The 23964-nt window shown below is 42.9% G+C and overlaps 1 protein-coding gene across 12 annotated transcripts in view; it reads right to left on the reverse strand.

The window, feature by feature from the left end:
• Positions 1–23964, reverse strand: part of LOC147029004 (spermatid perinuclear RNA-binding protein-like) — a 190442-nt gene that overhangs the window by 8678 nt on the left and 157800 nt on the right. For 8 of the 12 annotated variants that reach the window (XR_015057794.1, XM_085879918.1, XM_085879923.1 and 5 more), the window contains 5 exons: positions 18132–18287; positions 17937–18056; positions 11653–11835; positions 6148–6213; positions 5853–5976 (listed from right to left, as the gene is read on the reverse strand). Coding sequence is in view for 10 of the 12 variants with exons in the window: in XM_085879918.1 (XP_085736044.1) it covers positions 5853–5976; positions 6148–6213; positions 11653–11835; positions 17937–18056; positions 18132–18287 (649 nt within the window). In the remaining 2 variants the exon portion in view is untranslated. Of the gene's footprint in view, positions 1–5852; positions 5977–6147; positions 6317–11652; positions 11836–17936; positions 18057–18131; positions 18288–23964 lie in introns of those variants that run through there. The other 4 variants (XR_015057795.1, XM_085879922.1, XM_085879921.1 and 1 more) reach the window with 2 other exon arrangements.

Here is a 23964-nt window from a genome sequence, read left to right on the forward strand (position 1 = left end):
TGCTTGCTGGTCTGAGGGATAACAGATGGTATGGCAGGTGGAGGAGTCATAAGCAAATGGATAAAGAGGATTTTCTTGAGAGATCATTGATGAAGAACAGGGCCCAGAATGCTGCCTTGAAGAACTCCAGCCTGGGCAGGAAGAGGGGGGGGGTGAAAGAACTCCATTTCGGGCCACACATTGGCTGCGACAGGAGAGGAAGTCTGCGAGCCATGAGTGGAGATGGCTTTGGATACCATAGGAAGAGAGTTTGGTGAGCAGAGCAGGGTGCCATACCGTGTCAAAAGCACGTGAAACATCTCGATCTGGCTCTGATTTCATGTCTGGCATTGAGGACCTCCATCCATTGTTGGGAGAGCAGAAGCAGCATATCCAGGGTTGAGTGACCTGGTCTGAAACCAAGCCATTGGAGAAGAGGAAGGAATTAATGTTTGAAGCGATGATGAATTCCAGAACCTTGCTGATGATTGGGAGAAGGCTGCTTGGTCTGTAGTTGCAGGGATCTGTTTTTGCACGTATTTTATGCAGGACAATAATGTTTGCTGCTTCCCAAGCAGATGGCAGAGGAGCATGTTTTTGGGACACGTGGGCTGATGCCGTCTGGACCGGTTGCAGAATCTGAGTCAAAGTTTGACAGCAAACTCTCCACTTTGTCAGGGGTAAAGGACACAGAGTCCAAGGACAGTTGGGTGCGACTGGGTAAGGTGGGTACAGAAAGTGATAGGTTTCGCACACAAGATTTCGATGCAAACACCGAGTTTCGGCACTCAGCCTTTTCACATGCGGTATCAGCAACGCAGCAATTTGAGGTAAGGGAGGGGATGGAGGGGGAACATACACCAGAAACAGATTTGATTAGATGCCACCAGGATTTGGAGGAGGGAGAGAGAGAGGTTTGAGAGTTCAGACTTGAGATGAGAACAATGGTAGTTTCTGGCTCTCCTGAGGGTAGACACACACTTGTTGAGCTTTCTGGAAGGAACTGAGATTCCCCACAGTTGGGTTTGCTTTCCGTGAGGAAAAGGCAAGTTGTTTCAGGACAACTGCCTCAGCACAAGCTTCTGTGAACCATGGGTGGGACAACTGAAGATGAGAGCGGATAAATCTGTTCATGTGGTAGAGCAAGTTTCTTTGAAAGAATTCCCAGGATGAGTTGATGTTGGAGAAAGTAGCGATGGCAGCCCAGTCTAGAAATTTGATGGCTGCTTGGAGATCCTGCCAGACTTGATGGTGCTGAGGTGGTTCTCTGATAACAGTCAGAGAGATGTCCACTTTGACAAGGACGTGGTCAGAAGAACAGATATTTTCATGGAAATTTGTCAAAATCAGATCCAGAAGAGGTAGAGTCCCATGGCTTGGGAAGTTGGCCGATTGAGTCAGTCCCAATGAGTCGCCGAAGTGGCATGTCAGGTGAGAGGGAGGTACCCACACCAAGCCAACTGGCATGATGACAATTGAAGTCAACACATATGAGGAAGAGAGTTTGGATGAGAAGATAGAAGTTGGTCCATGCTTTCGGATAGTGAGGTGAAAATGGAGTCATCACTGTTTGGTGGACGGTACAGTGCATACATGAACAGGAGGTGGGAGTGGAGGGGAAGCCGAAGCCAGAGGTGTTGGGGGAGTGAGGAATAGAGTCTTTGATAAAGAGAGCAACTCCTGCACCAGGACAAGGTTCAGGTCTGTCCTACCAGAGGAGGGAGTAACCATGGAGAGATACTTGGGAGTCAGAGATGTCTTGAGGGAGGAAAGTTTCTGTTAGGCAGATTATGTCTGGTTTGTCAGTGGCAACCTGTCAGGAAAGATCTGTAAGGTTTGAGCAAAGGCCCTGGATATTTGAGTTCCACACTGTTAATGAAGGGGGAGGGTGAGGTAAGGAGAGTTGTTGAAAGAGTGTGGGGACTGGATGAGGAGGAGAAAAGGCTCTGTGGTGCTGAGGGACAGGGGGGGGGCAGAAGGCAGTGAATGGTGAGTGGGGAGAGTTGCAGAAGAAAGTCGAGGGGGAAGTTTTTGAGAAAGGTGAGAGAGGAGCTTGGAGGTGGAAGAATATGATGGTTGCTTTGAGAGGGGTGAGTTGGCACTGAAGTTGGGGGAAAAAAAAGAATGGTTGATGGAAAGCAAATACTCATGGCTGTTTTTTTTTTTTGAATTTTTCGGTCAGAAATGCGATTAAAGACATTTCTTGATTTTTTTTTTTAGGTCAAGGTGAGAGGCAGGAGCACTAACCCAGACGGCTTGAGATTCGAACCATGGTGGAAAATTTGAATTTCATCCATCAAGATATGTCTTTAATTGCATCTCTGACCTAAATATTAAATAAAAAACCCAGTTTGCTTTTCGTGTTCACTTTCCATCAACCATTCTTTTTTTCCAACTTCAGTGCCAACTCACCCCTCCCTCTCAAAGCAACCATCACACTTTCCCTTCCAAGCTTCCCTTTCACATTTCTCAAAAACCTGCTCCTCTGCTCTTGTTCACCCTCTCATTTGCTTGGAAATCAGCAAACATAAAATATAACATAAAATTGTCCTGCATATAAAAGGTGCCAAAAACAGACCAATCAACCTTCTCCCAATCATCAGCAAGGTTATGGAATCCATCATTGCTTCAGGCATTAAATCCTTCCTCTTCTCCAATGGCTTGATTTCCGATCTTCAATTTGGTTTCAGACCGAGTCACTCTACCCTGGTTATGTTGCTTCTGCTCTCCCAACAATGGATGGAGGTCCTCAATGCCGGGCATGAAATCAGAGCCATATCCCTCGACATATTGCATGCTTTTGACACAGTCTGGCACCCTGCTCTGCTCACCAAACTATTTCTATAGTATCCAAGGCCATCTCCACTCATGGCTCGCAATCCGGACAAATCTCACACTGTCACTATCTCTCCAAAAGGACTGTTTGGAACGCCCACCACCCCCCCATGTACTTTCTCAACAATCTGCTTGAAGAAGTCCTTTCATTCAGGAAGTGGGTGGAGAGAGACATGTGGTTACAGGAGGTGTATAGATTACAAAGATACAAGGAAGATTATTATTTTTTTGATAATTAACCTGGCATATATATACACGTATATAATTGCCCTGTGTTCCCTGCCCCATCCCTCTCCCTTCCACCGATCTCCTAATGTCTCTGTTCCCCACCCCTTACTGTGTGTTTGCTCTCATATGAGCCTCGACAAGGTCTACAAAAAAAAAAAAAAAAAAGCTTGCCACGAGGTGAAATAATTGGAACTGTGAGCAACTACACACACACACACACCACTCAACTTGTCAATAGATTAAAATAACTAGTCATATGTAATCAACACAGGGAGCTACAGTTAGCAGATTAAAACAAGTTTTCTCTCATATCACAAAAATGACACCAAATAGATTCAGAGATATACAATATAAATCGTAAAAATATTATTGCTGAGACATTCATCAATAAAAATGCATTACAAAGTAAGAAGTACACTCGGTGGAGCATGTAACTCCAACACGTAATGCCTGATCCACAAGAACATATCGGGCCCAATACATTTTTCAAATATCATTCCATGCAGTCCTATATGGTTTTTGACCCTATCTCTCAAAGGTGAAGAATCACTTTAGAAATTCGAGTAGTCGGATCCGGATCGAGATTATCACCAAAATCTCATCAATTTGTCCTTGTCACACACCCATCCTGTACATATACATATATTGTTACGGAAATGGCCCTTTGGCAACTAAATATAGGATTAGCCGCATTGCTGATACCACATGTTCATATCAAGTAGTGCAAGATGTAAGGCAATGGAGCCAGCCCAAAGGGGAGAGCAGTACTCCATCCAGTTGCGAATGAAGGCCTTATATATGTTTTCAAAAGTTCAGACTGGCCAAGGAAATACCTTGCACGACGAAGGATGCCCAGTCAGCGGATGGCTTTTGAGGCCATCTTGGAAATATGGTCTGCCCAAGAAACATCACAACTGATGGTGAGACCTAAAACTTTGAGTGACTTCACCCTTTTAAAGTGGTTAAAGAAGTAGAGGGGAGGATTTGCGGGGGTCGAAAGACATCCCAAGTATTGGACCAGATCCTGAGTCTCTCAAGGTCTGCAGAGAGAAAAGAGGCTGCTGCCTGATTGTCTGAAGGATGATAAATGTTATGACAAAGGGTGAAATCATCAGTAAAGAGATTGGCAGAATTTTCCAGGGAATCAGAAAGATCACTGATGAAGATGAGAAATAAGACTCGGCCCAAGACCCTGATTTGGAGCACTCCAGCGTTGACAGGGAGAGGATATGAGAGGATCCCGTTCAGAGCTACACACTGAATACGAGAGCGGAGGAAGTCAGTTAGCTTTGAAAGAAGGTGGCCTTGGATGTCATAAGCAGAGTTTGAAGATGAACGTGGGTGCCAGACTGCATCAAATGCTCGAGATATGTCCAAAGAGATGACCCTGATCTCATGTCTGAGATTGAGGGCTTTCATTGTTGGGAGAGAAGAAGAAACATGTCCAAGGTAGAATGACTGGGTCTGAAACTGAACTGATGATCTGACTTCAGGCTGTTGGAGAAAAGCAAGGATTTTCATGAAAGATTCATTAAAATACAAAAATGGATTCCATGAATTTGCTTGTAATTCGAAGCAAGATAAAAGGCCTGGAGTGAAGAGGATCTGTTTTTGTATTGTCGTGATTTTGCCAACTTATAGGCAGATGGAAACTGACTCAGAGAGAATGTTCGAGTGAACAGCGCAGAAAGAGGATGAGCAAGAGCAGCAGAGCAGGATTTTAGGACACATGCACTGATGCTGCCTGGGCCTATTGCAGAATTGGAGTCAAGGTTTGCCAGAAACATCTCCACATCCTCAAGTGGGAAAGACACAGTGGTCAGGAGCAGTTGGGTATGAGAGGGTAAGGTAGTTGTAGGGATTAGTTGCACAAGATTTGAAAACAAACACAGAAATGAGGAATTCAGCCTTCTCACTTGGAGCAGGAAACATTTTAAGGAAAATTCATCATTACAAAGTCCAGAAGGGAGGACGTGCTGTTCGGAGAAATCCAGGGCAAAAAAGTTCACCGATTGGGTGAGGCCCATGTAGTCGCAGAAGCCCTTTGCTGTCATGTCATGGCGACGGTTGAAGTTACCACATATGAGGAAGAGAGAGTTAGGATGGGTGTTTTTAAGATGGTCCATGTTGGCAGAGAGTGAGATGTAAATAGAGTCATCCCTGTTCGGAATACAGTACAACACAAAGCCAAACATGAGATGGTTGCGGAGTGGAAAGCACAGCCAAAGGTACTCCACAGAGTTTTGATTGGGAAGGGAAGTCCACGAACAGTGGGAAATGGAGTTCTTCACATAAACTGCAACTCCACCACAGGAACAGGATTCAGGCCTGTTGCACTGGAAAAGACCATATGCAGAGAGAGACACACCAAGGAATCAGGGACATCCTGTGGGAGGAAGGATTCTGTTTGGCATATAGATTGAGGTTGTGGACTTCCTCCGCTCTCGTATTCAGTGTGTAGCTCTGAACGGGATCCTCTCATCTCCTCTCCCTGTCAAGGTCTTGGGCCGAGTCTTATTCCTCATCTTCATCAGTGATCTTTCTGATTGAGGCAGTGAGGCAGCTTGGATTGAAGACATCGGATGTTGGAGGTTCAGAGTTCGGAATGGGGGAGGAGGTGCTGTTGGCTTATCGAGTAAAAATAAATTAATAAGGATAAAGGGAAACAAACAAAAAGAATGCACCAGAACTAAAGACTGGACAGAAGCAGTTGGTATATTTGTGTCCGTTAACTTGTCAATTATCACCGGCGCCCTCGACTTATTTTCAAACCTCTCCCACCATCATTCGCCCTACTTTTTCTTACCAACCTTGTATAAATGCTGGAGCCGCTACAGTGATGGGGGGTGGAGCAGGAGAAGGTGTAAAATATGGACGAGGTGTAGCATTCTGTGAAACTCCTGGTCGGCTTGGACGCCTTCCTTCCACATGTGTCTATGATAAAATGGATAGAGAGGGCAGAAATGCGATGCATTTTACAAGTGTATTTGAGAAAGTATAAAAGGGCAGGTGTGGGTAACTCGTATCTATAATCCTAGTTATCATATACTATTGCCACTGTTGTGTAGCAAAAACCCATATTGACCCCCATGTTATGCATTTGACCTGCTGCTTGTTCTTCTGCCCTGTCCTGGCAAACAGAATGTGGTAAGAGGACAAGCCCGAACAGAACTGCAGCGCGCAGGTGCAAAATGCGGGAGGGACGGGACCGCTGTATAATGTCCCCATCGCGTGGTGATCATTGCTATGCGGGACAGGTTCCATTCTCTCATCTCTTTCTCATCCATCTCGTCTCAATATGAAAGCATGACACAACATATGAGACATGAATGGACCTTCCATCCACACAGTATTTTGCAAGACAGATTTTAAAATAACTTCGAAGATGTTCCGACACTTAAGGAATCTTTATATTGAATTTTGCACACAAGAAACAAAACCACCATTATGGCTGCGAAAATGCCAAGGCCTCATCTTCAGCTTGAGGGGAAAGAACAATAAATAAAAATAAATAAATTTCCTGATCTCTGCCCATTTGCTATGGAAAATACAAAACAAAACTAGAAGGGCACTCAGTAGAGCGCACACCTCCACCACGCATTGCCTGATCCACGAGAACATATCGGACTCAAAACATTTTTGAAATATCATGCTATACAGTACTATATCGTTTTTGGTCCTATCAATGATGAAGAATCACTTAAAAAATTTAATAATTGTCGTATCCAGATCCGGATTCGGATCTTCACCAAGATCAAATCAATTCATCCGTTTCACATACCCAACCTGTCCTCCAAGTTTCATCCGAATCCTTCCACAACTTTTTGAGATATCGTGCTATATAATGGTTTAGCCTGCTTGCACAATGGTGAAGAATCACTTTTTTTAATTCTAGTAGTTGGATCCGGATCTGGATCTTCACCAAAATCTAATCGATTTGTCCTTGTCACACACCAAACCTGTCCACAAAATTTCATCCAAATCCGTCCTCAACTTTTTGAGATATCTTGTACACAAACAGACAAACAGACAGAAAGGGGTGAAAACAACCTCCTTCACCTTCGGTAGCGGAGATAACTGGAATAGCACTCAGTTGAGTGCATGCATCCACCAGGCTGAACAGTTTACGTTTTGTATCCACTGATGAGCCGAATCTCGATCCGGACTTGAACCAAGATCGATTTGGCTTCTTCTTGTCACCTCACTAACTCATCCACAACTTTTTGAAAGTGCCGTATATTGTTTTGGCCCCAACTCTCAATGGTGAAGAATCACTAATAAAATTACAAAAAATTCTCGTATCCAAATGTTCACCAAAATTCAATCAATTGGTCCTTGCCAAACACCCAACCTGTTCACCAAGTTTCATCCAAATCCGTCCACAAATTTTTGACATATCATGCTCACAGACAGACAAAAATAGGTGTGAAAATATAACCTCCGTGCACCTTTGGAGGTGGAGGTAACAAGAACGATACTCAGTAGGAGCGCATCTACCTCCACCAGACTGAACAGTTTACGTTTTGTATCCCATTGATGGGCCAAATCTGAATCGGAACCTCACCAAAAATTGAATCGGCTTTATTTTGTCACGTACCCAACTCATCCACCTGGTTTTGTCATATAATAACTCATGCACAACTTGTTCAAATATGCCATATATCATTTTTGGTCCCTTCTCTCAATGGTGGTCACTTTTAAAATGAAAAAAATGCTCGTATCCGGATCTTCACCAAAATCTAACTAATTCGTACTCGTCACAAATCCAACCTGTCCACCGAGTTTTGTCTGAATCCGTCCACAACTTTTTGAGATCGTTTTTGGCCCTCTCAATGGTGAAGAATCACTTATAAATTCTAGTAGCCGGATCCAGATCCGAATCTTCGCCAAAGTCTAATCAATTCGTCCTCATCACACACACAATCACAATCCACAACTTTTTGAGATATCCTGCACACAAACAAACAAAAAAAAAAGAGACAGATACGGGTGAAAACATAACCTCCGCACACTTTCGGTGGGCAGAGGTAGTAATGCGAAATGGGCCAGCCAGAATTTTGTAATAATGCTACACTGGCTTACCAGAATTGTATAAATGCTAAATGCTTCAACCCGTATTGCAATAACGTCAAGCAAGCCAACCCATTTTGTAATAACACAATAAACAAGCCAACCCGTATTGTAATAACACAATGAACAAGCCAACCCTCATTGTAAAAATACTAAACAAGCCAACCCATATTGTAATAACACAATAAACAAGCCAACCCTCATTGTAAAAATACTAAAGAAGCCAACCCATATTGTAATAACACAATAAACAAGCCAACCCTCATTGTAAAAATACTAAACAAGCCAACCCGTATTGTAATAACACAATAAACAAGCCAACCCTCATTGTAAAAATACTAAACAAGCCAACCCGTATTGTAATAACACAATAAACAAGCCAACCCTCATTGTAAAAATACTAAACAAGCCAACCCGTATTGTAATAACACAATAAACAAGCCAACCCTCATTGTAAAAATACTAAACAAGCCAGCACGTATTGTAATAACACAATAAACAAGCCAACCCTCATTGTAAAAATACTAAACAAGCCAACCCGTATTGTAATAACACAATAAACAAGCCAACCCTCATTGTAAAAATACTAAACAAGCCAACCCTCATTGTAAAAATACGAAACAAGCCAACCCTCATTGTAAAAATACTAAACAAGCCAACCCGTATTGTAATAACACAATAAACAAGCCAACCCTCATTGTAAAAATACTAAACAAGCCAAGCTCTATTGTAAAAACACTAAACAAGCCAACCCGTATTGTGTAATAATGCAACAATGACTAACCATTATTGTAAAAATGCTAAATGCTTCAACCCGTATTGCAATAACGTCAAGCAAGCCAACCCATTTTGTTATAACATGATAAACAAGCCAACCCTGATTGTAAAAATACTAAAGAAGCCAGCCCGCATTGTAATAACACAATAAACAAGCCAACCCTCATTGTAAAAATACTAAAAAAGCCAGCCTGTATTGTAATAACACAATAAACAAGCCAACCCGTACTGTAATAATACAATAAACAAGCCAACCCATTTTGTGTTAACACAATAAACAAGCCAACCCTCATTGTAAAAATACGAAACAAGCCAACCCTCATTGTAAAAATACTAAACAAGCCAGCCTGCATTGTAATAACACAATAAACAAGCCAACCCTCATTGTAAAAATACTAAAGAAGCCAACCCATATTGGAATAACACAATAAACAAGCCAACCCTCATTGTAAAAATACTAAACAAGCCAACCCGTATTGTAATAACACAATAAACAAGCCAACCCTCATTGTAAAAATACTAAACAAGCCAACCCGTATTGTAATAAGACAATAAACAAGCCAACCCTCATTGTAAAAATACTAAACAAGCCAACCCGTATTGTAATAACACAATAAACAAGCCAACCCTCATTGTAAAAATACGAAACAAGCCAACCCGTATTGTAATAACACAATAAACAAGCCAACCCTCATTGTAAAAATACTAAACAAGCCAAGCTCTATTGTAAAAACACTAAACAAGCCAACCCGTATTGTGTAATAATGCAACAATGACTAACCATTATTGTAAAAATGCTAAATGCTTCAACCCGTATTGCAATAACGTCAAGCAAGCCAACCCATTTTGTTATAACATGATAAACAAGCCAACCCTGATTGTAAAAATACTAAACAAGCCAGCCCGCATTGTAATAACACAATAAACAAGCCAACCCTCATTGTAAAAATACTAAAAAAGCCAGCCTGTATTGTAATAACACAATAAACAAGCCAACCCGTACTGTAATAATACAATAAACAAGCCAACCCATTTTGTGTTAACACAATAAACAAGCCAACCCTCATTGTAAAAATACTAAAAAAGCCAGCCTGTATTGTAATAACACAATAAACAAGCCAACCCGTACTGTAATAATACAATAAACAAGCCAACCCATTTTGTGTTAACACAATAAACAAGCCAACCCTCATTGTAAAAATACGAAACAAGCCAGCCTGCATTGTAATAACACTAAACAAGCCAACCCGCATTGTAAAAATACGAAACAAGCCAGCCCGCATTGTAATAACACAATGAACAAACCAATCCTCATTGTAAAAATACTAAACAAGGCAACCCATACTGTGTAATAACACAATAAACAAGCCAACTCTCATTGTAAAAATACTAAACAAGCCAACCCATATTGTGTAATAACGCTACAATGGCTAACCATTATTGTATCAATGCTTCAACCTGTATTGCAATAACGTCAAGCAAGCCAACCCATTTTGTAATAACACAATAAACAAGCCAACCCTCATTGTAAAAATACTAAACAAGCCAACCCGTACTGTACTAACACAATGAACAAGCCAACCCGTACTGTAATAACACAATAAACTCGAGGGGGAGCACTCGGTAGAGTGCAAAACCTCCGCCGCCAATACTGCTGGGTCACTTAAGTGAACCTGATATCCTATTCATTGTAGGTCAAAACATCAGACTCTACTTAACCACAATTGAATAAACTAAACGAGATCAATGCGCATGTAGAAATGCCAAAAAAAAAAAAAAAAAATCGAAATTTTTTTTGAAAAAAAAGTTGCAAAATTTCTAAGTTTTTTTTTTTTGGGGGGGGGTTGGAAATCACTTGAAACATGTAGAAATGCAAAAAAAATTCAAATATTTTTCAAATAAAATCGATTTTTTTTTTGAAAAAAAGTCGCAAAATTTTCTGTTTTTTTTTTTTTTTGGACCAAGTCAAAAATCTAATGGCATGATCCTTGGACCACACTTAATCCCCCCACCAAGTTTCGTCGAAATCCGTCCAGGAGTTTTTCCGTAATACTGTTCACAAACAAACAAACAAACAAACAAACAAACAGACAGGGGTGAAAACAGTAACCTCCATCCATCTTTGATGGCGGAGGTTAACAAAACAAAACAAGAATACCCAGCTTATTTGTTTGGCTATTCAAAACATTTATTGCCATGGCAGCATTTTTCCTGTGCTGATCTGCACTCCTGGTATTACAAAGGCAACGATTGGGTGCCCTCAATTTACAACAACATTATCCTTGATTGCCCATCCCTCCTATGACCACAAATACATAATAATTGGATCGCTCACAAATGCAACAACAACTCGATTAACAACGTGTTATAAACGATACTTTGTGTCCTGGTTCACTTCATTTTACATCCTCATTGAGACTTACAGATCGACCTGCAATATGTTTGTGAAGTTCAACACGCTGTCTTTTGATTTAACCCATCAGCGAAGCGACGGGAAGGCACGGCTCGTTTGCACCGATTCCTGGCATCATGCGTGGTCCCCGTGCGGATGTAAACGCTGCCATTCACTCTGACAGTCAACTATGTGTGTCGTACTTGGATGCGATTTCATGTGTTCAGCGTTGGATTCTGACTTATGAAAGCTAAACTAAACCTTCATTGCTAAAATTTCTATCATGCAAAAAGTAATAGTACCTGCTTGTATTCACAGCCAATGATGCATTTTGTCTAAGACCATCTATAAGGAGGGATATTTAAAATTACCTCAGGCTTAGGAACTGCTGAGGAAGAAACAGAGGTGTGATAAATTCTGGAGCTCACTGAAGGTGCTTTCCTCCGTGCTCCCCCTGGAGGAAAGAGGTGTGTAAGAGCAGCAAGAGCAGCATTTGCTTTCGCTGCTTTTTTGCTTGGACCAGTACCCAAGAAAGTCTCTCCATCAACTTGAACCTGAATAAGAAAGATAGGCCAAACATTATTCACCACAATTAAACTGCAGGTATGATATAGAAAAACAAGGTAAATGCAAGGTTTCTTTTGTTGTCGACCCAGCTCGAAACCGTCACCCTCGTGCTTCGCATGGAGGGTGATGCATCAGTGTGTGCACCATCCATCGGAAGGATGTTGAGCTGGAGAAATGTCTGCCAGCACTGGTTGTTGATGGATGTTAAAGATCCTTTTGTGAAAAAATTGTAACCATCCATGAGCCTCGCTCTTGCAGAGAGGAAGAAAAAATAATTAACTTCGGAAAAAGGTCACTTGCAAAACACGAACAAACAAAAAGACAATCAGCTACAGGTCGATTTGGCCAAAATTCATATTTTTTCTCCCTTGTGTGCTTGTTTTTTTAAAGTTGCTCATTGCATGAAAACATTAATCTGTATTTGTCAATCGTGGCTACTCAGTTTAATGGCACTGATTGAACCACTTGTTGAGTTTGAGCATCACCGAGTTCATCCTCAGTGCCCTGTCCTGGCACATTAAATATGGCCCTCCTCCTTCGTATGCAGCACAAGGCTGCGGGTAGTATCATTGGCTGGGGGTGCAGCTTTGTCGCTGCTGCAATGCCCCGATTACCAGTACAATGGTACTCATTTCGCCAACTTCACAAGGATAACAGGGGCTCAAACTCAGGACCCTAAGATCCCAAGCCAGCAACCCTAACTGTGAGGCCAACACCAGGCTTAGTAAATATGGTTACAGTCATTGAGAGGATTAAGCCTTTGGTTTGACATGTGTGTGACTCGTTAGAACGGTTGATCAACAAATCAGTGGCCTGCAATAAAAGATCAATTGATGAGAGAAATGAAACTTGGGGTTTTGATTCCTTTTTTTTAATTCGGTCTTTGAAAAGTGAACATTTAAATCAAGCAATCATCCTTGTTTTATTGTTGTAACTTTGGCAAATGACTTGCTTTATTCTCCTCATTGTAAAGGCTTTTGAAAGTCCTAGTAGCTACAGAAAAGATATGCACATGACTGCCATTCAGCAATATAATATCTGATTGAAATAAAGATAAATTATGTAGAAGAAATTAAATTTTCTATAGAAGAAGCATTTTCCAATTGATCGAGCATATACTGAATCAGTGAAAGATGTGGCCATAAAATAAATCTAAGTCGTTGATCCGATACTTTTCACCACACCAGCATGTGAAATAGTGAAGCAAGAACCAATGATGAGTCAGTAGTTATCAACGTAAAAACAATTGGCTGGTTTAATTCAGTGACCTGAAATATATATCCTCTTCAAATTTCAAGTCAATCAGATGAAAATTGAGGATTTTGGAAAGCCCACCTAAGTTGTTGACCTTTGGCCTATGTTAACCTCAAAAATAATTGGTTGCTTAAATTCAGTGAACTGAAAAAAAAAAATCTTCAAATTTCAAGTCAATTGAGGATTTAGAAATCTCATCTCAGTTGACCTCAAAAATAATTGGTAGTTGAATTCAATGACCAAATATGCAACTCTTTCAATTTCAAGTCAATCGGATGAAAGTTGACAATTTTAGAAATTCGGCCTATGCTGACCTTTTGGCCGATGTTGACCTCAAAAATAATTGGTGGTTGAACGCATTGACCACATATGCAAATCCTGTTCAAATTTCAAGTCAATTGGACGAAAATTGAGGATTTTTGAAATTCAACAAAGTTGTTGACTTTTGGCCTGTGTTGACCTTGCAACCTCAAAAACAATACGCTTCTTGCTCATGACGAACTCCACCAGGTGGGGACGTTTCATTATCAGTTTGAAATTGTGACCTGAAGGTTGTTGACAGATAAACAGACAGACAAACTGAATAACAAAGTCGACTAACCAATATACTTGAGAAATAATTTGATTTTGCAAGAAACAGACAGACAGACAGACAGACAGACAGAGGTAATCAGACATGTTTTGATCTAAAATGCCAAATGAAGAAAGACGAGTGTCAGGACAAAGCTTGGCATTTGATGTTGGATGCATCTGTTTATGTGAATTTCAGAACATGGAAGAGCGAGACATCTATGTATTGTCCAAAAGGGAACCATGATGAGTACAATTATATATGGACAGGGTACAGCCTGAAGTACCCTGTGGGGGTCCTCACCCCCTCTCATCAAAAATCAAGGTGGGGAACCCAATCGAAGCAAAGGAGGAAATTGCTCCATTTGTGATGACCAAATGTCTGATGCCCCACGTGGAAATCGGTTTCTGAGGTTTGGGACAAGGAATGTCGGGACAATGACAGGAGAGATCAGGAGAAGTGGTGGAAGTATTGGTCAGAAGAAGAGTGTACATATGTTGTATGCAGGAGATGAGATGAGATGGAAGGGAAGTGGTGTGAGAATGGTGAAGGGTAGGCAGGGACAGAAGTACAAGTTTGTGTGGTAAGGGTGCCCGGAAGATGTGTATGGTGTTGGTGTCATGTTTTCTGAGGAGTTTGCAGACAGCGTGGTGAGTGTGAGAATGGTGATGAGAAAGCTCTCAGTGAATGTCATCTCGGGATATGCCCTACAGATCAGTCAGAGGGATGAAGAGGAAAAGTTCTGTTGTGTGATCGAGAAGTTGATGGAAAAAGTGAAAGAAGGAAACTTGAATGGATATGTGGGAAGGAGTACAGATGGTTTTGAGGGAGTCCATGGGGGTTATGGAGAAGGTGAAAGGATTTTGGAGTTTGCTGATGGAGCTGGTTTGTTGATTTGCAATACTCAATTCCAGAAAGTGGATAATAAGTTTGTTACATACACGTCAGGTGGGTCGACGACAACTGCTGACTACCTGATGGTGCGTAGACAAGATAGGGAGAACCTCCGGGACACACAGGTCATCCCGGGGGAGGAGGCTGTTTCACAGCACCATTTGGTTGTCTGCGACATCAGGATAAAAGGTACAAGGAGAGCTCTGTGGGTGAAGTACTAACAAAGGATGAATGTGTGGAGGTTGAAAGAAGTGATAATGAAGGAAGCATTAAGAGAGAGGTTGAGTAAGGTGGAGAATGATGTGGTTGAGTGTCGATGAAAGATGGTCTGTTGGAAGTCGTTGAGGTTGTTGAGGATCACCGAGGCACTCGGAAACACGGTGGTGGGATGATGAAGTTGGAAAGAGGATTGACAAGAAGAGGAAGAAGTTCAAGGAGTGGCAGAAGGCAAAGGGTACGGTGGCAGAAGAGGCTGCAAATAAATAGGTAATAAAGGCGAAGGAGGCACATAGGAAAATGCTTGAAGAACTTTGAATTCGAAAGAGGGTCAGAGAGCGGTATTTCGGATTGCAAAGCAGATAGTGAAAGAGAGGTGCGATATGACGGGGTGAGTTGCTTGAAGGATGAAGTCGGACAAACCGCTGTGGACTCAGATGGAAGAGATATAATGCAAGGCAAGATAGAGAGCAACCCAGTTTTATGACCGGCAGAGAAGATAATTGAGAAGGAAGTTGAGGAAGCGATAAGAGCAATGAAGAGGAGAAAAGAGGGACGGCCGACAGGAATTGTGAGAAATATGTTGAAGGCAGCAGGAAGTTGGGGTGTGAAAAGAATGACAGAGATTTGTAATCTGGAAGTGAAAGAAGGCCGCATTCCAGTGGATTGGGAACTGAGTACCCTCGTCCCTCTGTAAAAGGGGAAACGTGACCCTCGGGACTGTGGCTCGAATAGAGAGATAAAGTTACTGGAGCATGGAATGAAGGTATTGGAAAGGGTGTTGGAGGAGAGGATAAGGAAGAAGGTAAAGATTGACGAAATGCTGTTTGGATTTATGCCAGGAAGAGGAACGACAGATGCGATTTTTATTGCAAGGCAGTTTTAGGAGAAGTACATGGAGAAGAGGAAGAAGTTGTTTCTTGGGTTTGTTGATCTAGAGAAAGCATTTGATAGGGTTCCACACGAAGTTGTGACATGGGCATTGAGGAAGTTAGGAGTGGAGGAATGTTGATCAGAGTAGTGATGGCAATGTACGAGAGAGCGCGCACAGCTGTAAGGACGAAGGATGGGAACAGTGGTGAGTTTGAGGTGAAGATGGGAGTGCACCAGGGGTCGGTACTTAGTCCACTACGATTTGTAGTTGTGATAGAGGTGCTGGCTCAGAGTGCAAAGGATGGCTTACCGTTGTATGCAGATGATTTGGTGTTGATTGCGGAGAGTGGAGATGGACTGAAGGAGAAGGTGAATATTGGAAAGATGAAGGTAAATGGTAAATCATGTGGTGAGGTGGAAAGAACTGGGAAGTGGCCGTGTGCTGTGTGCAGGAAGGGTGTCGGGGTGAACTCCATTCACTGTACAATGTGTGCTGAGTGGGTTCATCGAAAATGTAGTGGTGTGAGAGGGTCATTAACCAGTGTGGTAGCTACATTCACGTGTGAGGTGTGCACAGAGGGAGTTGCAGATGTTGGAAATAATGAGTTGGATCTTGGAGACGGCGTGAAGTTGGAAGGTGTGAAAACATTTTGCTGCCGAGGAGGCATGCTGAATGGAGTCGGTGGATCAGACTCGGCAACGGTTGCTTGAGTGAGACGTGCATTGAAAAAACTTCAGGAACTGAGTGGCGTGCTGACGAAGAGGGGAGTATCGTTGAAGTTGAAGGGAAAGGTGTATGCTACATGTGTGAAAAATCCTATGATTTATGGGGGCGAGACATTGATAATGAACATAGAGCACCAACGAAGGCTGGAAAGGATGGAAATGCGAATGGTTCGGTGGATGTTCAGAATATCGTTGAGAGAGAGGGAGAGAGAGAGACAAATGATTAATTGCAGAGGATGATGGACGCTGTGAAGAGAAACAGGTTGAGATGGTTGAGTCATGTGTTGAGGAAGGATGAAAGTGACTGGGTGAGAAGAGTGATGGAAATGAATGGAGAAGGAAGTAGAGGACGGGGAAGATCGAGAAAGACTTGGCTAAAGGTGGTGGAATAAGAAATGTGGGTAAGGGGGTTAACAAGGGGACATGCAGAAAATATTGTCATGGGGCCTGCAAGCCTAACCACCGCTCCAGTAGGGAAAATGACCTAAACAAGGACAAATGTGTCCAAGAGCCACGTCCTAAAGGTTTTGTCTTCACCAGAACAAGAACAAGAAGAAGAGGAAGAAGCATTTTAAAAACAACAAAAAAAAAACAACAACAACAACAACAACTTCCGATATTTCGTCACGTCACAGGCGATCTTCGTTAATGACGAGAAAATAGTGTATTTACGAAATTACAATATATTAAATGGAATAATCTTTAAATAGTAACATGAAGTTTTCGAAACTTAAAAGCAAATGTCCGAATATATTTAAAAGTTCATGATAGATGCTCTCAAAAGGCACCATCAATGGGAGGATGTGTACATGTGCTTAGTATTTAAGGAGATCTGGATCCTGTATATAAAAGAACCGAGTCCTAAAGGTTTTGTCTTCACAAGAAGAAAAACAACAACAAAGCCAAGCTCTCTTAGAGCAGCGTTCGCTATGTGAGACGCTGCTAAAAATGCCTGTTGTTGTTGTTGTTGTTGAATGCATCACAAAGCTGTAGGGTAGCATCATTAGCTCAGGCACAGCTGGGTCACTGATGCAATGCCCCTTGCTGGTTACGGCAGGAATTTGGAATTTGGCCGTGATACCGGCGAAGCTCGCCTACTCTTCGCGAAGGATACCATGGGATCCCTAATGTTCAGCAACGAATGCTGGCAGACAGGATTCACGTTTAATGTCCATCCAAGGGACGGCACACACATTGATGAATCACCCTACCTGTGAAACACCAGAAAGACAGTTCGGAGCCGGGCCGAGAATTAAACCCAGATAAGACACCGTGATTCCAAAGAGTCAATGTGCAATGGTCACATGGATTTGTGAAAGATCACATCAATACCAATTAATGTTGGACAGCACCGTTTCGCACATATTTACAATCCTCAAGAAGACAAAAAGGTCCTCCACCTAGCTGAAAGCTGAAGAACATAACACTGGTAAGTGCAAAACTCGTGCATGAAACCATACCTCGTAAATAAGAAATAAAAAATAGAAGTATGAATAAAATTAAATAAATTGGAGGACAGAGACAGATTAAGACACACAAAGTGGGAAGCATTACCTGAAGAGTGAAACTTTTATCAAAAGCTCCTCCACTCTCGCTCACGAATGAATATACAAGACCCCGGCGTTTTTCGTTCAACTCCATCACTGGATTTTTACTTCTGCAAGTGGACCCTGCCTAGAACAGATTTACACAGAGTCAAAGGTCAGATAGATAGTCAAAGCACATAAACTAAGAAAAACGCATGCTTACTTCACTTGGCGTTGGTGATGGCATTGCAAGATTGGTAGCTGAAGGAAGGGGTGGAGGTGGAGGTGGTGGAGGAGGAGGTGGTGGTGGTGGTGGCGGCGGCGGCGGCGGCGGTGGTGGTGGTGGTAGAGTAACAAGGGCTTCAATACCGGTTGCAGTCTTTGAAAAAAAAGGAAATAAATAATGAACAAATTCAGAGTTAAAACATGAGGTGCCAAAGTCACAACAAACATGTTTCATAAAATATATTTGATTTATCAGGACAGAGGTTGGTTCACTTGTTTCTTTTTAAATGTCACTTGTTTTTCTCTGGCATGATAAACACAGCCTGTGCATGGGGGGTAATCCAAAAAGAAAAACAAACTAATTAATTAATCAATAAATTTTTCATTCAAGCCATTTGTCCACTTCTATAAATGCATGCTGAAAGTATTTATTTATTTATTTACTTACCTCTTTTCAGAGCCCGATTTCCAGATTGGATTCAATTATCCATCCCAGACACTCAATTATCTCTGGCCATGCTGCAGAATCTCTCTCAGTAATGGTCAGGTATGGGAGCATGCGCCAGAGCAGCGCGTCACTGTGTCCACTCTCCACCGGTACTCCAGGGGCCTCCATCTGGCTATCCCACAGGCAGATGCCTGGCCCATCCCCATCTCCTTGAGATGCCGATCAACTTGTGGCAACCCCGAGGAACGTGGTCGTTCGGTGGCAACCCCGAGGAACGGCCCATTGGCCTCCTCCACTCATGAGACTACTTCGCTGAGAGAATCTGGTGAGCAGGATCAGCATCAGGAAAATAGGCCACATCTCCACACAGCCGCAGCTGACGCTCACGGACGATGCAGGTAACAAATCTCATTTGAGTCTCTCTCAGCAACCGCTCGTTGGACACAAAGTCCAACCAGCGATCGCCAAGGATTCTCCGAAGAGACCTGGTACCAAAGGAATTAAGTCTCCATCTCAGATCCCTCAGAGTCCAAGTCTCACATCCATAGAGCAAGACTGGAAACACCAAGGACCTGAAGACTTGGACTTTCGTCCTCCCGCACAGGTACCGGCAGCGCCACACCCCATTATCCAGTGAATCCATGACTCCCCAGGCCTGAGTCAGACGTCTGTTGACCTCGATCTCACAGCCAGCAGAGACATGAATATCACTGCCAAGGTAAGTGAATCTCTCCACGACCTCAACATCCTCACCACAAACAGGCACAGACAGGACAGCAGCTTCCAAGATGTCATTGAAAGCCTGGATCTTAGTTTTTACCCAGGAACCCCATAATCCCAGTGGCTCCAACTCCTCATTCAGCACCTCGAGGGCCCCCAAATGGATATCTAAAGTCTCCTCAAAGATGACTGCATCATCTGCGAAATCAAGGTCAGAGATCTTGACATTCCCAAACGATGCACCGCAGCTTGATCTCTCCACATCCTCGCCATAATCCAGTCCACACAAGTGATGAAAAGTGTGCCGGCCAGTCCACACCCCTGAAGAACTCCAGTAACAACTGGAAATAAGTCAGAGATGGTTCCACCACATCTCACAGCACTCAGTACCAGAATATAGTTCAGACATCAGATTGATTAGTTTTGGTGGCACCCCACGAAGACAAAGAATCCTCCAGAGGGTATCCCAATTCACAGAATCAAACACTTTACAGAGATCAACATCGGTTGCAAGCAGCCCCCACCGAAACTCTCGTCTGCGTTCGGTGAGGACCCGAAGAGCAAGGATACGGTCAATCATGGACTTCTTTGGTGTAAAGCCTGACTGCTCTGGACGCTGGTTCTCAAGCAGATGGTGGCAAACCCTATCAAGAATGATCCGAGCAAAGACCTTGCCTGGCACTGAGAGCAGCGTCACCCCTCGGTAGTCGTTGCAGTCTGGTGATCACCTTTTCCTTTCCAGAGAGGAACAACAAGGCCCCTCTTCCAGTCAGTTGGGATGATGCCTGTGTTCCAGGCAGAGGACAAAACTGCATGCAGTGACATGAGTGCAGCATTTCCACCAGCCTTGAGAAGTTCAGCATGGATGCCACAGATCGCAGGAGCTTTACCCAATTTCAACCAGTTCACCGCAGCCTGTGTTTCCACAAACGAAGGTGGACCACAGTTGATTGGAGGGTCAGCAACAGGGATTGTAACACCCCTGACTTCCAACTCGACAGCTGGTGGATCAGCTTGGTACAACCGCTCAAAGTAACCGGCCCAGCGGGCCTTCACTTCGGACTCCTCTGTCAATAGCCTACCACCCTCTGCTCTAACTGCAGTACACAGAGGGACGGGCTTCGACGAATGCAATGCGTAAATTCCCCTGTAAACAGGACGAGAATCCCTTGACCACAGGTGATGCTCCACCCCCTCACAGATAGCTCGCACATAGGCCTCCTTATCCACACTTAGCGCACGTTCAGTTTTGCGCCTCAGCTCCCTGAACAGCTCAGCTCTGCCATTCAGCCTGGCCCTGCGACTCTGGTCAATGGTATCCAGTGTTCCTTGAGAGACAAAATTCTTCTTTGCCTTACAGTGAGTTCCAAGACGTCCACTGGCAACATCAAGGACGGTGGTGTTGAAGGCACTCCACAACTCTTCAGGATGTCCCAAAGCACCCAGACCCCCCAAATCTCCACTCATCCTGTTCGCAAACTCTTCAGCTCCCCTCTCATTCTTGAGCTTGCCAACATCCAGCCGAGTTTGGGATGGTACCATTTTCCTGGATTTAAGGTGCAACTTAAGAGTTGCTACAACAAGCCGGTGGTCAGTATTGAGGAACTGAGCACTCCGGTAGACCCTGCAGTTCTGGATTATCCTCCAGCGGCCATCAACGAGCACATGGTCAATCTCCTTTGCCACACCGCCAGCGTTGGAATACCAATTCCAGCGATGACCTTGTGGATACTGAAACCATGTTCCAGCCACCCTAAGTCCATGACTTCTTGCAAAGTCAAGGAACTTTGTGCTATTCAGGTTCACAGTTCCAGACCCATGGGGACCAACACACGTCTCATAACCATCCCTATCAGTTCCAGTCGATGCATTGAAATCCCCCAAGACTCGAAGTTTATTTCCCCTGGGGCACTGATCAACCACAGACTCAAGCGTGGCGTAGAATGCATCCTTCACGGTGAGATCACTCGCCTCAGTCGGAGCATAGACAGAGACCAGGGAAATGACACCTAAGGAGTGACGAATCCTTAATCTCATAATATGCTCGTTGACCGGTGTTACCTTAATTATCATTGGAGTCAGCTTGTTGGACACAGCTACATCAACTTCTTGGACATGGTAACCATCAGAGCGACCAGACCAAGATTAGGTGTAACCACCCACCATGATCTCGCCGCAATCCAGTCTCCGAACCTCATAGAGAGCTGCAATCCCGATGTCCAAACGCTTGAGCTCAGATGATAACAGAGACAGGTGATCATCCTCTCTTAAGGATAGGACATTCCAGGCACCCATCCGAAGGGAACGCCTCAGGTTAACCCAAGGATACCGCCGTCTAGTGGACGGCATCTCAGCACCACTCCGACACACTCTTCTGCAATCTGACCCAGGAATGTTACCCCGTGGTTTCCCTCCGATGATCAAAGATTGGGGGTCCTGAAGGGCTTTGCTTTGTGCATCTCCTAGTCCACTTCAACACAATTACCATAAAACCTTTTTACACTCTGTCTTCTTGACAAGGAGGAGAGCAAAGTCCTACCCATCATCAGCAACACCACAACAGGAGGCTGAGGCTAAAGTTCCATTGCTCTTACAAAACAGACAGTTCAGTGGCCTCTCAATTTTCTGCAGTGTCTCAAGTAGTCTCGCATCCATGGCACTTCCAACTATCTGCCTCTCCCCTTCCTTTCTCGAATGGACATGTTCCTCTTTTTATCCCCGTCATCGTTAACCTTACGAAATCAAATATTTCTGCCCACTTGTGCTCCTTTTCTTTTGGCTCTTTCCTTCTGTGTGGAATTATCTTCCACTGTTGGTTCAATCCTGCTCTTCCCTCCAAAGTTTCAAAGTATCAGAATACTGTGATTTTTATCTTCTATCTTCTCCTGCAACCGTTTCTCCACTCACTAACCCACCCTGCACATCTTCCTCCCATGGTGCCCTTCTACAGGCCTTACATCCTTGTTTTCAACAATCGCTTTTGGTTCATGTTTCCATGAGCTTTCTGAAACTGGGATATTGAGACTTTCGCAGATGTGCCTTTGTGTGTACAGCTGTTCTTACATGAATTGTTTTCCATCCCAATAGGAGATGCTGTGGAAATTAAATTATTAAATGTAAAAATAAAATTATAATAATGTAAAAATGCAAAATTAACTTAGTTTCGTGCTTTGAAAATAATTTAATAAATATATGCTGGGAAAACTAGGAGAGGGCAGAATACATACATTCCTCTGAAGCTGTAAACAACCTTCCAAAGACCTTATTGATCTGATGACCATCTGAACTCACAATATCTCCCCCCCCCCCCCATACACCTTTTCCTGGGGCTATAAGCAAGCTCCAAAACAAACCAATTATCCTTCCATGTTGCAATTTTAAAGTTCACAAAAGTTACATCTGTTCTCATAACATACCCTGGTGAAACTGCATATATATATATATATATATATATATATATATATATATATATATATATATATTTATATATATATATATATAAATGTGTATATATATATATATATATATATATACAATATTCAATGTGGAGTGTAGTCTTCAGCTTGCAATGATGTAGCAGGCTGGGCCCTTCCTACTGCATACAGGAGTGTCTTTTATTTTGCTGGAACAAACGGCTTGTATATGAACTTACTTTTTACTGTCTTGAGGTCGAAGGAAATCTGCTTCCACAGTGCCTCGTACTTTCTCTTTCTACCTTGCAGAATCGACACTTGTCCGATTGACTCAGTCCCGCCATTTTTAAAGCCATTGGTATAGTGTCCTTGGTCTAAGGCATTTATAATGATTCTCTATTCTAATTGAGCTGATATCTTCTTAGCCATTCCAAATAGCCTTCTTTGTCTCTGCCCATTGTGTCCAACTTTTTTTTTCTTTTTCTTAATACCTTCCTGCTCTTTTATCGTTTTCCCAGTCGTCGGTGTATATTTGTTGATATTTCATTTTCATTTTTATTTTGGCTTTTTTGCATTTGTTGGGACTGTATTCGTTGCTGTTTTGGTTTCCTTCGTGACATCTTCCATTCACACCAGTCTTTGGAAAATTTTTGCTCGGTGGGTTAGGGATACCTTTTCTGCTTTGTCGTCTTCGTGTTTGCTTACACGCTGGATTCGGTAGTCTGTTGCAGTTTTCACGTATTTAGCCAATCCTAAAGATGTCATACTGTGCACTTGGTTGAGCACCGTAAGGCCACTACCTCCTCATCTCGGCAGGTACATTCTCAGGATGCACTGGTCTTTCTATAACATTTTGTGGATAGTGAGGAGTTTCCTTGTTTTGATATCTCATTTGTTGATATCCAATTGTGGCAACTGTAGTGTGTGTGTGTGTGTGTGTGTGTGTGTGTGTGTGTGTGTGTGTGTGTGTGTGTGTGTGTGTGTGTGTGTGTGTGTGTGTGTGTGTGTGTGTGTGTGTGTGTGTGTGTGTGCGTGCGCCCTCCGATTCCCCACTATAATAAAGTACTCTCAGTACAATACCCAACCATCCCTTGTGATCTCACTCTTCCATGAGTCTTGCTTGTGTATTGAGAAAAATAACGATACGAATTTAGCCCAAGTGGTCTAAAATAATATATTTTTCTCTTGCAACAGAAAATCTGTTTCATGAAAAAATCTTTGATTTTATACAAGTGACTTTTCATCAGAAG

The sequence above is a fragment of the Eptatretus burgeri genome, chromosome 4 (assembly GCF_056783735.1).
Source record: "Eptatretus burgeri isolate ZD-2024b chromosome 4, Ebu_testis_v1, whole genome shotgun sequence".
NCBI classification, from domain to species: Eukaryota; Metazoa; Chordata; class Myxini; order Myxiniformes; family Myxinidae; genus Eptatretus; species Eptatretus burgeri.